The 14422-nt window shown below is 42.8% G+C and overlaps 1 protein-coding gene across 5 annotated transcripts in view; it reads left to right on the plus strand.

Annotated features, from left to right (window-relative positions):
- The first annotated feature begins 777 nt into the window (after positions 1-777).
- POC1B (POC1 centriolar protein B) overlaps positions 778-14422 on the plus strand; it is a 115951-nt gene continuing 102306 nt past the window's right edge. For 2 of the 5 annotated variants that reach the window (XM_033953131.1, XM_033953135.1), the window contains exons 1-4: positions 935-1108; positions 5560-5694; positions 9123-9207; positions 13301-13472. In XM_033953131.1, the coding sequence (XP_033809022.1) occupies positions 5692-5694; positions 9123-9207; positions 13301-13472 (260 nt within the window). In that variant the 5' untranslated portion in view covers positions 935-1108; positions 5560-5691. The other 3 variants (XM_033953132.1, XM_033953134.1, XM_033953133.1) reach the window with 3 other exon arrangements.

A 14422-nucleotide genomic window follows, 5' to 3' on the forward strand; every position in this document is an offset into this window, starting at 1 on the left:
CATTCCTGCAAAAGCCATTTCAATAAAAAGATTTAATATAAAATCATAAGCGTTCAAGGCTTGTGCAAATGAGGACAGAGCCTGCAGGGATGGAGATGAACTTTGTCCCTGTGTCATTCTCTACTCACAACCTCAGGCTGCTGAGGCAGCTAATGTAACCACTGGGCCATTCCTCCAAAAGCCACTTCCCTGTGTCAAACACAAGATGCTTTAGGCCAGTGGTTCCCAACCCTGTCCTGGAGACCCACCAGCCAGTCAGGTTTTCAGACTAGCCCTAATGAATATGCAAGAAACAGATTTGCATGCTCGTCACCTCAATTATATGCAAATCTTTCTTATGCATATTCATTAGGGCTATCTCGAAAACCGGGCTGGCTTGGGAACCACTGCTTTAGGAAATCCGCTTTCAAACCGTAACATAAAGCCACAGGACATAGCAAAGCCTCGCATGTACCTAGAGGCCAAGGCAGTAAGTGTGAGACTATACTAGCCACGTGCAAATCCACGCGACGCCGGCGTCCAGCAGCCGCTTCGCAGGCTCGCGACGCTCTTCACTGGACACGCGCAAGGCCTCGCGCAAACCGCGGCACCGGAGCGGACTCTCGGGACGGGAGCTCTCGCGTATGTCCACGGACGGGGCTGTTGCCGCTCAGGCCAACACGGGCACGTCAACGAGGTCGGCCTGAGGCGCCGCCGTTCAGCGCTCCCCAGCAAGCGCCTCGCCTTCGTTCTTTCAAACGCCGCGCTCCCTCTGACGCAACTCGTCTTGCAGGTCGCCGACGGCACGCCCCCCTCCGTCCTGCCATTGTGACCCAAGTTCCTGTTTCCGGCAGGGCGGAACGCGGCCGCGCTCGAGAAGTTGCGTCTGAAGGGGGCGGGGCGTGGTGATGGGCAACCTCAGGCTTCTGCGTGAAGGTAGGGAGGGGGCGTTGGGCGCACGGGGAGGGCAGGTCACGGGAAAGAGGAGGGTCCCTGGGCTGTGCGCGCGAGCGGGAGCCGCCGAGGCTTCTTTGTTTTGCCGTCTGTACGTTGCACTGTTGCAAAACGGACGTGCCTTCAAATTAGGCTTAATGTATAAAGCGGTGCAGTTGCTGTGTTCGCTTCAAAGGTAAATAAGTGAAAGGAAAAGATTGTGCACAGTAGCATCAGCTTAAGCTCTTTTTGTTTGTTTTGCTTTCGTTTGTTATGCTTAAGATTTCATCCAGTGAGCAGGGCAGGACTGCAGCCAAGTGGTGATTTTGTGAAGTAAACATCAGGTGGGATGTCCAACGTCAGTCCTCAAGGGCCGCAAGCCAGTCGGGTTTTCAGGCTTTCCCCCAATGAGTTTGCATGTGATGTATTGGATTGCACTACTTCCATTGTATGCAAATAGATCGCATGCATATTCATGGCGGAAATCCTGAAAACCTGACCTGGCGAGGGCCGAGATTGGACGCCCCTGGGTTATGGTCTCCTAGCCAGTGTTAACATATTGGGGGATGTCAGTGCTAAGAAATGGGTAGTATATATTGCACTGCAGAACGTTGCTTGGGGTGGCCGGTCGGGAAATATTACACAATGCAAGATTATGTGTTTGCAAATGTTAGAGGGGATGTTAGTATACACCTTTGGGCAAAAAAGTATCCCAGGGGACTGCAGTGAAATAACAAGTCAAAGAACGAAAACAAAAACTGCAGTGATGGTGTACAAGACACCAAGTCTTTATTAGACAAACATAAAAATGAAATCCTAAAAACAGTTTGTATCCACAAAGTCAGTTAAGGCTGGCCCACCTTTATGCAGATGGTTCCCTTTTCCATAAGCACCTAAGCGGTCTGCATCTTGCATTTACTCATATTTAACTTATGCGCACAAATTCAAAAATATTACATTAATTTGTCCACTCAGCAGTTTTTCTGAGGACCAGAGTATCTCGGGATTCAGAGCTGCATTGGGCTAGTGTAGGGGAGGACAACCTCGGTCCTCAAGGGCCATAGCCCAGTTGGGTTTTCAGAATTTCTCCAATGAATGTTCATGAGATCTACTGTATTTGCATGCACTGCCTCCATTGTATTCAAATACATCTCAGGCATATTCATTGACATGGTCTGTGTCCCATATATGGTAATTCAGTGTAAGATGGGCTGGGAAGGGCATCAATGGGAACTCCACTATCTTGGAACATGAGGGATGTTACTGGCCAGACTTTACGGTAGATATCCTGCAAACAGGATGGTTGGGTAGGCTGGAGTGAGCTTGGACAGCAATTTCAGCATTTGGAACCTACTTTACAGTCTACAGCCCAGAAATATCAAAGACACAAGTTAATCTAATCATGTATTTTTTAATGAGTATAACTTATGGGCAGACTGGATGGACCATTCGGGTCTTTATCTGCTGTCATTTACTATGTTACCTGGCGGAAACCCAAAGACTAGCAACATTCCAGAACTGAGATTGTGATGTCATAATGCCTCATTCCACCAGTGCCTAAGAGCCAACCTTATCAGTGATGTCACAATGGCTTGATTAGATGGCAACTTCAAGTTGGAACCTAGGACAATTCCAGACTTTACAGTCTACGGCCCAGAAATATCAAAGAAGAGACAAGTTAATTTAATTATGTATTTTTAATGAGCATAACTAATGGGTAGACTGGATGGACCATTCAGTTGTCATTTACTATGTTGCACAAAGAATGGTGGCACTTTGCAAATGTCATCTATCCAGGTAAATGATCTATTTAAAAATTGAATACAGTATATAGAACCACCAGAGTGATACTGGAGATACACTTCCCCCTCCCCATTCGCGGTTCCTGCACTCGCGGTTTCATATAATCGCAATTTTTTCTGGGGAGGGGGAAAATTTAAAAAACAGTCTTTTTTTCCTCCCTGCTGCCTTCCTGGCCTTACCTGGTGGTCTAGAGGGTTTTTGGGGCAGGAGCGATCTTCCTACGCTCCTGCCCCATGCAGATCGCCATGAGGAAATGGCTGCTGGGAGTTCCCGTAGTCTCTCGAGACTAAGTCGGGAACTCCCTACAGCCATTTCCTGATGGCGATCTGCACGGGGCAGGAGCTTAGGAAGATCACTCCTGCCCCGAAAACCCTCTAGACCACCAGATAAGGCCGGAAAGGCGGCAGGGAGGTGGGGGTGGGTCAGAGCCGGATAATCGCGGTTTTTCGGCATTCGCGGTCCGGCTCTGCCCGTATCCTCCGCGAATGACGAGGGAGAAGTGTAATTTATTTTCTCTTTAAAGCACTAGTACACTTTTGCACTAGTGCACTTTCTGTCGGTCCAGAGTCTCTGAAATGAGCTATGAGGCCTAAATAGTCTGAACTGAGAGTAGCAAGCAATGGCCCTGGTTCTTAAAGAGCATAAGAATAAAGCTAAGTACTTTAAGCGCTATGAGGTTTAAAAGTTTACAGCACATGCACTTTTTGAAATGGCACTTTATGAAATGGCACTTTAAAGCACTAGTTCACTTTCTGTGGGTCCAGAGTCTCTGAAATGAGCTGTGAAGTCTAAATAGTCTGGACTGAGAGTAGCAAGCATTGGCCCTGGTTCTTAAAGAGCATAAGAATAAAGCTAAGTACTTTAAGCGCTATGAGGTTTAAAAGTTTACAGCACATGCACTTTTTGAAATGGCACTTTAAAGCACTAGTTCACTTTCTGTGGGTCCAGAGTCTCTGAAATGAACTGTGAGGTCTAAATAGTCTTTAGTATGAGTGAATTTTGCAGTCTCTAGTTTTAAAGTAAATTACTGAAGAAATAAAATTTATACTTAGGGCTCCTTTTACAAAGCCGCGCTAGCGGTTTTAGCGCACGCTAGCCGAAAATCTACCTAGAGTGGCTTTGTAAAAGGAGCCCTTAATGTTAGAAAGAAGGTAGGGCGGATGGGTTCAAGCCAGTGAAGTGAATGTGAGTAAGAGAAAAGAAATGCCTTTCTCTTTGAAAGAACCCTGAATCTAATACTCAATATTCTGAAGCTTGTTCCCGTCTATAAAGAGAAAAGAAATTATCTCCAGTTTCATTTTGGTGGTTCTATATACTGTATTTAATTGATAGGTAACCGTCAGACTTTTTCTACTTTTTCTATTTAAAAATTGCCTATATTTCCTACAGGTAAATCATACCTGATGGTTCTTTGAGTTTGTCTGGTTGTCAGGTTCTATTGTTTTGGCTTTGATTGCAGCTGCTTCTTGCTACTTACTCTCAGAGGCTGCTGTCCTAGCTAACCATCTAGAATTACCTAAAAGTTAGGAGTTAGTCCAACCTTGGGCCTGAGCGTTTGAGGACCAGAGTTCACTTTGTCAGATTCATCTGACAAGATGGATTCCGTTTCTCTGAAAAAAAAAATTGATTAGTCTACAAGGTGCCACCCGTCTCAGTCATTTTTTTTTTTGTAATTCTTTATTAATTTTTCAGACTTTAGCAGTGCATTACAAATTATATGACACTAAAAGATTACATAAAATGCACCATAATACACAAATAGAAAAGAAAACAACCATTCCCCCCACCTCTCAATTCTGAATACATTAAATCATATTATTTATACAACATTATACTCAAATATTTAACTTCTCAAAATACCCTTTCCTCCCCTCCCCCCACCCTAGATGTGTAAGGCAATCTAAGCAAGAAAAGATATCTTATCATTACTGTGTATTAACAAATGCAGTCAACAGGCTCCATACTTTATTAAATGTATTACTAAAACCCAAACATTCCGCATTCATTCTTTCGTATTTATATGTGTTAACATACACTTGTCCACCTGAATGTGTAATTAAGTCTGTCATGACATTTCCAGTTTCTCGTTATCATTTGGATAGCTATTGCTGTCGAGATCAATAAAAGACGGCTTTTGTATTTATCCAACACAGGCTTTACCTGTAACAATGTACCACAAATTATGGCTTCATATGATAAAGGAATAGATGACTCTAATATAAGATTGATTTGTCCCCAAATTGACCTCCAGAAATTAAGTATCATTGGACAAAAATATAACAGATGATCCAACGTCCCTGTATTAATATGACAGCATCTATTAGATTTTGAATTATCAAGTTTTTGTAATCGAACTGGGGTCCAAAAAATCCTATGCAACAAAAATAACCATGTTTGTCTCATAGATGCTGACGCTGTACATCTTAACCACCAAGACCAAATTCGTGGCCATCGAGATGCAGAAATACACTGTTTTATCTCGATTCTCCAGATGTCTCTAAGACTATTTTTTGGCTTCTTATTCAAAAATTCTGAAATTAATTTGTACCACTGAGCGGCCTGATGTCCTACTAAATCTGTCTAATAGGAAAGGATCTGCAATCTCAGTCATTTTTGTTACCAGACTATTAGGGCTGCCCCTCTGCGAGTTTTGTCCTAAAGTGATTTTCTTCTTTTTTATCAAGATAGGAGTCAGTTTTATGCCACACAAGTTTTTTTCTCAATGGCTGTTTACATGCGGGTTCTTGCAAGGGTCAGATCAGTTCCTTCTTTTGTGGTGTCAGGTCATTATGCAATAGCACTGAAGAGTTATACAGATGACGATCAGCTCTGTTTTTCCATTAGAGAAAGATTTGGAAGATGGTGTCGCTGAAAGCAAGTGACTGATCGTAGAGCAGGTTGGAAATGAATCCCCTTAAAAACTGAATCGCAGTCGTGGGTTAAACTGTTGAACAAGACCAGAACTTACTAATTACTATGGTGGGTACCATTTTCCTTAGCTGCCAAAGATCTTTTTTTTTTTTTAATGCTTGGGGGAGGGGAGAGGTTGGTGACTACTACTAAGGCAGTGTTTCTCAACTCGGTCCTGGAGTACCCCCTTCCAAGTCAGGTTTTCAAGATATCCACAATGAATATGTATGAAATAAATTTGCATATCATGGAGGCCGTGTATGCAGATCAAGTTTGTACAAATTCAATATGACTATCCTAAAATCCTGATTGGCAAGAGGGTACTTCAAGACCCAGTTGAGAACCATTGTCCTAGGATATGCACATGCAGGCTGTGGAGCAGCTCATAGGGCCTTTCTAGATGTGGAACTGCTATTGCATTTCATTCTGTGAGTTCTAGATATGAAGGGGGTCTGGGAAGGGGGAGTAGGAATATGATCCTTGCCAGGAAGGGTGGGGATAAAAACTTTGTAATGTACAATGAATCTGCATAGGAAGTATCAGGGATGGGTGATCCTAGCCTGTAGGAGAAGGGGCACTGACCAAGGTAAAGTGAGAGGGAACCTAATGGGGAAAGGAGGTAGCAGGGGGCAAGGCAGGTCAGGAGGAAGTAGAGAACAGAGAAGTATAGAATGGGGGGGTGGGGTAGGTATGGGGAGGATATTTATTTATTTTTAAAATTTATGAATCGCTTAAATCTAAGGGGTATACAAAACATTTACATCCACGATTTCAGACATAAACAAACATTATAAAATGCAGTAAACAAATAAGTCGGTCTTCCCCACAAAATTTCCTTAATACAGAATTGTTTAAATCTAAAACAAGTAAGAACCACAGAGTTAGAGAAAGGCGTCCACAAACAATTGTGTTTTTAACAATTGCTTGAAAGACATACGATCTTTGCATAATCTCATTGTACCTGGAATTGAATTCCAGAGATTCTTACCGGCAATTGAGAAATAGATATTCTAGATTTTACATATTAAGCATCCTACCCCCAAAACAAAAGTCAACCTGCATTGGAGAAAGAAGTGAGAGGGGGAAGAAGACATAAAAGCAGGGAGGGACTGAGAAAGAAGTAGGGATGGTCTGAGAGAAAAAGTGTATGGTGTGCAGGGAAGAGGAGAGAGACTATGGAAGGAGATTGTATAGATCAGGGCTGCTCAATTCCGGTCCTCGAGATCTACTGGCAGGCCAGGTTTTCAGGATATCCACAATGAATATGCATGAGAGAGATTTGCCTGCGCTGCCTCCTCGGTATGCAAATCTCTCTCATGCATGTTCATTGTGGATATCCTGACAACCTGGCCTGCCAGTAGATCTTGAGGACCGGAATTGAGCAGCCCTGGTATAGATAGTCCAGGGTGGCCTGGAAGGCATAACATAAGTGTGATGTAGATGGGCTGGCAGTAGAACTGTGGCAATGAGCTGGGGTTGAGTTGCTACCCCTAGCATTTCTTTTGCCCACGAGTCCTCCCTGCATGGCATTAGCTGCTGTGCACGTCATTTAAAGACAGCCTGGCCAGTTGTGTTTACAACCCACCATGATTTAATTTCCATTTGCATGGACTTGGTAATTTATGGTGAGTCGAGCACCCCCCAATCATTTTGAAAAGTTGGCTCCTCTGCTTGTAGAAGTTAAAGCACAACTTTGAAGTGTCTGCAGTGGGTTATTCCTGGTTTTTCTATCACAAGAAACTCTTGTCTGAGTAGGATTTTGGGAGAGAAGGCACATTTTCTCCTCCTCTCCTCTCTAAAGTTGAAAGGGGATAGATTCCGTACAAACGTAAGGAAGTTCTTCTTCACCCAGAGAGTGGTAGAAAACTGGAACGCTCTTTCGTAGTCGGCTATAGGGGGAAACACCCTCCAGGGATTCAAGACAAAGTTAGACAAGTTCCTGCTGAACAAGAGCGTGCGCTGGTAGGGCTAGTCTCAGTTAGGGCGCTAATCTTTGACCAAAGGGCCACCGCGTGAGTGAACTGCTGGGCATGATGGACCACTGGTCTGACCCAGCAACGGCAATTCTTATGTTCTTATGTTTGATTTGCTTGGTATTTCAGAGAATAAATGTTGACGTTTGGTTCATGATTAACAGCTAGCTTACATCCTGTGGTTGGTGAATGTTCTGAATTTTAGTTTGGAGGACAAGTCATCTCGTGCCGTAATTAGCGTACCAAAATAAAACGAGAAGCGGAACCGATGTTCTGGAAGAAAAGTTTATTGCAAAAATAAACAAAACCAGAACAAGGTCTTAGGAACAAGCAGTAAAATTGAACGTCTGACACATGTAGGACACTTCTTTTGCTGGGTTCCACATGTGTCAAATGTTCAGTTTTACTGCTTGTTCCTAAAACCTTGTTCTGTTTTTTTCTTTGCAATAAACTTTTGTTCCAGAATGTCGGTTCCACTTCTCGTTTTGTTTTGATGACCTCCTTTTGTAATTACAACCACAATTTATTATTTCTGTAGTACTATCAGGCACACGCAGCGCTGTACATTGGACATGCAAGAGACAGTCCCTGCTCAGAAAAGCCTACCATCTAATTATGACAGACATACCGGACAAAAGGGGAGTCATAACATAGCGCTCGTGTAAGGCATTAGACGGGGGCTGATGAGGCGGAATAACATAGGACAAAAAGGAAAGTCAGAACTTAGTACTCATGTAGGGAGTTTGAGGGGGCTGAAGGGGTGGTAGGGGACTATAGAGGGGATAACAGACAGATACATTGGTGTATCTTCATAGTGTTGGTGTGTGCCGTATGTGAATAACCTCCCTCCCATGCATGTTATTTGTAGAAACCCTTTCTCTGTAACCACCATCACTTTCCCTAGGCATATCCCTGGTCACTTCCAGGTCACATGACCAGGAAGTGACATCAGAAGGAGAGCAGCAGGAAGGAGATGCTGCCGGCGAAGACTTGAAGAGGTGGGTGGGCGGAGATGAGGAGAGGTGCTGGTGCCCCCACCAGCTCCCGGGGCGGTCCGCCCCTCCTTGCTACCCCACTGAATCCGTAGATAGGAGCCAATGCTGAGCACATTTTACAGCATCCTAGCTTCGTGCAGATTTCGCAGCTAACTCTGGCCACCGACATTTACACCTGCCATGCTTGCCCCTCCCATGGCCATTTTGAGTCGAGCACTAGAAAATTTAGGCATGGCTGTTATAGATTAGCGCCTAGGACAGATACATTCAGATATCCAAACAGGGGGCTATTAACTCCAATGATTAACAGCTTGTTAACTAACCCCCTCTTTTATGAACACATAGCGCGGATTTTAGCGCCGGCAGCGACGGTAACTGTTCAGACGCTCATAGGAATGCGTTCATAAAAGAGGGTATTAATGGTTTGTGCACCTATTTGCCCTGGGCGCCTTACTTTGGGAATATAGATTCCAAGGGTATATGCGTTTTGTTTTACTATTGTTTAATACACATGTCTCTAATTTCGTAGGAGGATCCGGTCTTGCAGCGTGAGTTCAGAGGTCATAAAAATGCAGTTACCAGTATTGACTTCAGTCCAGACAACAAGCAGCTGGGTACGTGTGGCTTCCATACTTTAAAATGTTTAAAACAATTCTAAAAACTTGGCTTTTTGAACAAGCTCTAGTTCCCTCTTAACCCCTGACGTGGCCTTGGGCTAGCCCAGGGATGGGCAACTCTGGTCCTCGGCCGGAATCCAGTCGGGTTTTCAGGATTTCCCCAATGAATGCACTGCGTTGAAAGCAGTGCATGCAAATAGATCTCATGCATATTCATTGGGGAAATCCTGAAAACCCTACTGGATTCTGGCCTTCGAGGACCAGAGTTGCCCACCCTTGGGCTAGCCTCTGCTGTCTCCTTGTTAGTTGGAAGATTGTTTAATTTTTTTGCCTTGTATTATTGTGCTCCTTTCCTGTCATTAAATGAAGTTCCTTTCCTTTAACTGAACGAATTAAGAGTTCATCTTTGTCTACACCAGGGGTTCTTCCCAGCTAGTCGGGTTTTCAAGGTATCCCTAATGAATATGCATGAGGCAGATTTGCATGACCTTGCATTTATTAACATTATATCTTATCTGCCAAATTTCAGACCATTCTTCAAGCTTTGCCAGGTCCTTCAAGCTTTGCCAATAGATACCAACAAAATATCTGATATCCGAGAGATCAGTGAGAAACTTGACCTAGTTCATCATTGGCTGAATACAAACAAACTGGCACTTAACATAAAAAAAACTAGTGTGATGCTCTTCCCATGGAAAGAAAATTTTACTCTCATTGCTCCCATTACTATAAAAAATGTCCCCTTACAAATAGTTAATAATATAAAAATCTTAGGGGTGACATTTGACACCAAATTGAATTTTAATGATCATATCAGTAATATTGTTAAAACCACCTTTTATAGATTACGCAGGATTCGATCTATTTCAAAATTTTTATGTCCAAAATCATTAAACATTCTTATTCACTCTTTAGTGATTTCTAAATTAGACTATTGTAATGCTCTCTTTAAGGGAATATCATTAAACGAACTTAAACGCCTTCAAATTATTCAAAATGTTTCCATTAAACTCGTCACTAAATCTAGAAAATTTGATCATGTTACACCTCTTTTAAAAAATGCACACTGGCTTCCAGTTATCCATCGGATAACATATAAACTTTGTTTGCTTATCTTTAAGTCTCTTTTCAATAAGACTCCAGCATTTATATATAAACTATTAATACCATATCATCCAAGCAGAACTTTAAGATCCAATGAACAAAATTTATTGACCATCCCTTCACTTAAGATTATCAATACTGCTCCACAGACTTGGAACGCCCTTCCAATTTATTTACGAAAGGAGCAGGATTTAGGAAAATTTAAAAGTAATCTAAAAACATTTCTTTTTAAAGATGCTTTTGATATTTAATTTAACAGTTCTAAGGCCTGTGATTTTATCATATTATATTATGCTTTTATTTGTTTCCCTATTGTACTTTTCTTTTGTTTTGCTTTTCTTTACTGAATTGTATTTCAAACCCCTATCTTACCTTGTGTTATGAGAATGATGTATTAGTCTTTAACACAATGTTATTATTTAAAGTTTGTATTGTATTGTCTTTCATTGAATGTATTTTAAATTGTTCATCGCTTAGAATTTGATTAAGCGATTAATCAAGAGAAATATTAAACTTGAAACATGACCCTGAATGGCACATTTCATGTTCTTACAGAGATAAAACCAAAACAAAGAGATTGACCCTTGGAAATCCACAGGGAAGAAAATCCAAGAGAAAACAAAAACCCACTATTGAGTGACGATGTTCCTGAAATGGATTTTATTGAAGATCTAAAAGTTCCAAAAGACAACATTAACAATCCACATAAAAACAGGATAATCCACATAAAAACCTAGTCTGCTAAGAGCATAGGACCTAACACGGTCCATGTTTCAACAAGGTGGTCTTCCTCAGGGGACCCTGATAGTCCTATGGTAGTAGATATGTGGAAAAACTAATCAATCGTGTTCTATGTGAACCTCCACGAACCGTTCTTTTGGATTGATTAGTTTTTCCGCTTATCTACTACCATAGGACTATCAGGGTCCCCTGAGGAAGAACCACCTTGCCGAAACACGGACCGTGTTGGGTCCTACGCTTTCAGTGGACTAGGTCCTAAAGGTTTTTATGTGGATTATCCTTTTTTTATATGGATTGTTACGTAGTCTTTTGGAACTTTTAGATCTTCAATAAAGTCCATTCAGGAATATTGTCACTCCACAGTGTTTTTTTTTTTGTTTTCTCTTGTATGTTCTTACAGAGTCCATATGCAGGAGGCCAGATCACACTGGCTGAAAACAAGTCAATCAGGTCATTTTATAACTGCCCACAGACAATAAGCATGCACATTTTCAAAACAAAAATAGGCATATACGTCTATTTTCAAAATTATTCCAGGGAATTTATGCACCTGCATTTTTACATGATACACACAAATTCCCCGGGTCCAGTGGTGTGCCTCAAGGTTTGGTTCCTGGGCCCGTTATTTGTAACATCTTTTTAACATTTTTTGTAAGCGATATTGCTGAAGGGCCGTCAGGTAAGATTTGCCTCTTTGCGGATGACACCAAAATCTGCAATAGAGTAGATACTCCTGATCGTGTGATATCATCTGCATATGCAAAAACTTGAAAACCCACGGATTGACATAAGGTAATTAGTGGAACAAGAAAAATATTAAATAATAAATGTGTCTCGAGCTCAGTATCCACTGAGCAGCCTAAATAACTAGGAAATACTTGATATATCCCAAAGAGCACATTTATTACTTCTTGCTTGTTCCCAGGGATGAGTGGCGGTTTTCACAAGTCTACATAAGAACATATGCGTTGCCATTCTGGGACAGACCAAAGGTCCTCCAAGCCCAATATCCTGTTTCCAACAGTGGCCAACCCAGATCACAAATACCTGGCAAGATCCCAAGGAGTAAAATAGGTTTTATGCTACTCAGAATAAGAAGACTTTCCCCAAGTTCATCTTCATAATGGCTTATGGACTCTTTGTTTTGAGAAATTATCTAAACCTTTTTAAAATCCCTTTTTAAGTTTCAAGTTTTATTTTAGTTTGATGAATCGTTTATTTAGTTTTACTAAGCGAGGTACAAAATTGGTAAAAGTATAAACATATATTTAAACATACAATTTAAAATAATGGGTTAGACAAATAGACTTACAGACCGACTAATACACAAGGTAGGAGGGATCAGAACTACAATTCAGTGTTTTAAAGTACAGTGGTACCTCGGTTTATGAGTGCACCGGTTTGCGAGTGTTTTGCAAGATGAGCAAAACATTCGCAAAATCGGCGCCTCGGAAACCGAGCGCGCTTCGATTTGCAAGCGCCCCCCCTGTGAACCGGCACCCTCCCCCCCGCGATCTGGCACCCCCCCGCCGCCATCGGGCACCGCCCCCGCCGCGACCTGAGGTCCCCCCAACCCACCCGAACCCTCTTCTTACTTTTCTGTAGCCTCCGCAGCGGCACCAGCATGTCCTGTGCGTGGTGCCGGTACTTGAAGATCTGCTTCCTGTGCTGGGCAAGGCCTGAGAGTTCACGTCAAACGTGAACTCTCACGTCGAACGTGAACTCTCAAGGCCCAGCACAGGAAGCAGATCTTCAGGCACCGGCACCACGCACAGGACATGCTGGTGCCGGTGCCGCTGCGGAGGCTACAGAAAAGTAAGAAGAGGGTTCGGGTGGGTTGGGGGGACCTCAGGTCGTGGCGGGGGGGTGCCCGATGGTGGTAGGGGGGTTGCGGATCATGGGGGGGAGGGTGTCGGTTCGCGGGGGGGCCTTCTGGGAGAGCAATGCCAGTTCTCGTGGGGGGGGGGGAGCAGCGCTGCTGGCCTCGGGGGGGGGGGGAACCTATTAAAGCGAGTTTCCATTATTTCCTATGGGGAAACTCGCTTTGATAAACAAGCATTTTGGATTATGAGCATGCTCCTGGAATGGATTATGCTCGTAATCCAAGGTACCACTGTACAGAGGAGAATCATATATGGAAAGAACAATAGAGAGGGAAAAGTTCAATCAAAGAAGAAAACTATGCTAAATGCCTTGATGCCATACCTGCACTTGAAATTGACTAAACGTTTTAATTTGTTGCTAGCGACATCATCTTTGGATACCTTTCTTATGATATGGAACTTCAAGCCACCATCTAGAGCTCTGAGATTTATGGGCCATACAGAAGGTGTGATGAGCATTCAGTTTTCACCTTCTGGGCGCTTAGTTGCATCTGCTTCCCTAGACAAAACCGTTAGACTGTGGCTTCCCACCATGTAAGTACTCAGGATCTGAAATAACAAATTATGAAATACATAGGAAAATTTGTAAGTTTTTTTTAATGCAAAAATGGCTTTATATCGGGTCTGTTTCATTTTAAGTAATTTTCAACACGTGTTTTAAAAAAAAAAAATCTCATAGGGGCTGGTTGAGCGCATCCAGTTGTTTCCACAGAGATGCCATAGTTTTTATGGTTATGGTTTATTAATTTATAATCTGTTTAGATCAAGGCAGAAAACAACATATACACACATAGAGGGGCATAATCAAAAGAAACGTCTAAGTCCATTTAGGGCCTAGGGCGCTAGTCGCCCAGTCAACAGTGTGAAAAGTCCATTCACAAAAAATATTTCCAATTTTTTTTTTTCCAGAAAATCATCTACTTCTATGTCCAGCCGTCTGATCGTCCAGACTGTTAGTACGTCTATCTTTATACCATATTCTCATCCAAAAAAATCATCCAAGTCCCAAACGCCTTGAACAAGATCTTTTGGATGTGGGAGGGGCCAGCAAAGCGATGGACTAGCCACCCAGACATGGCATCAGAGTAGTGGGTCACCTTACAGGGCACTGCTGCGAACTTTACAAAAAGGGTGCCACATAAACATCTCACCAGAGCTCCTTTTCAGATCGTGGTGAGCCCCCCAAAACCCACTATACCAACCTGTCTACAACCTCAATAGTCCTTATGGCTACAGATGCCACCTATATGGCAGTAGAGAGGGGTTTTGGGGGGCTCACATTTTCCACCATATATGCAGTGGTTTATGGGCCTGGGTCCTCCTTTCTATGGTTCACTAGCTCCCCCCCCCCAGGCTACTTAAGCTACCTCTGTGCAGCTCTACTAGGCTTTCCTATGCCAGGTGCTGATATTCCGGAGGTTGTACTAACAATGATACAGTGTGTACCTACTTTGAGGCTACTTTGACTTGTTTTTAAATGACTA

This window comes from Geotrypetes seraphini, chromosome 7, assembly GCF_902459505.1.
Source record: "Geotrypetes seraphini chromosome 7, aGeoSer1.1, whole genome shotgun sequence".
Classification (NCBI taxonomy): domain Eukaryota; kingdom Metazoa; phylum Chordata; class Amphibia; order Gymnophiona; family Dermophiidae; genus Geotrypetes; species Geotrypetes seraphini.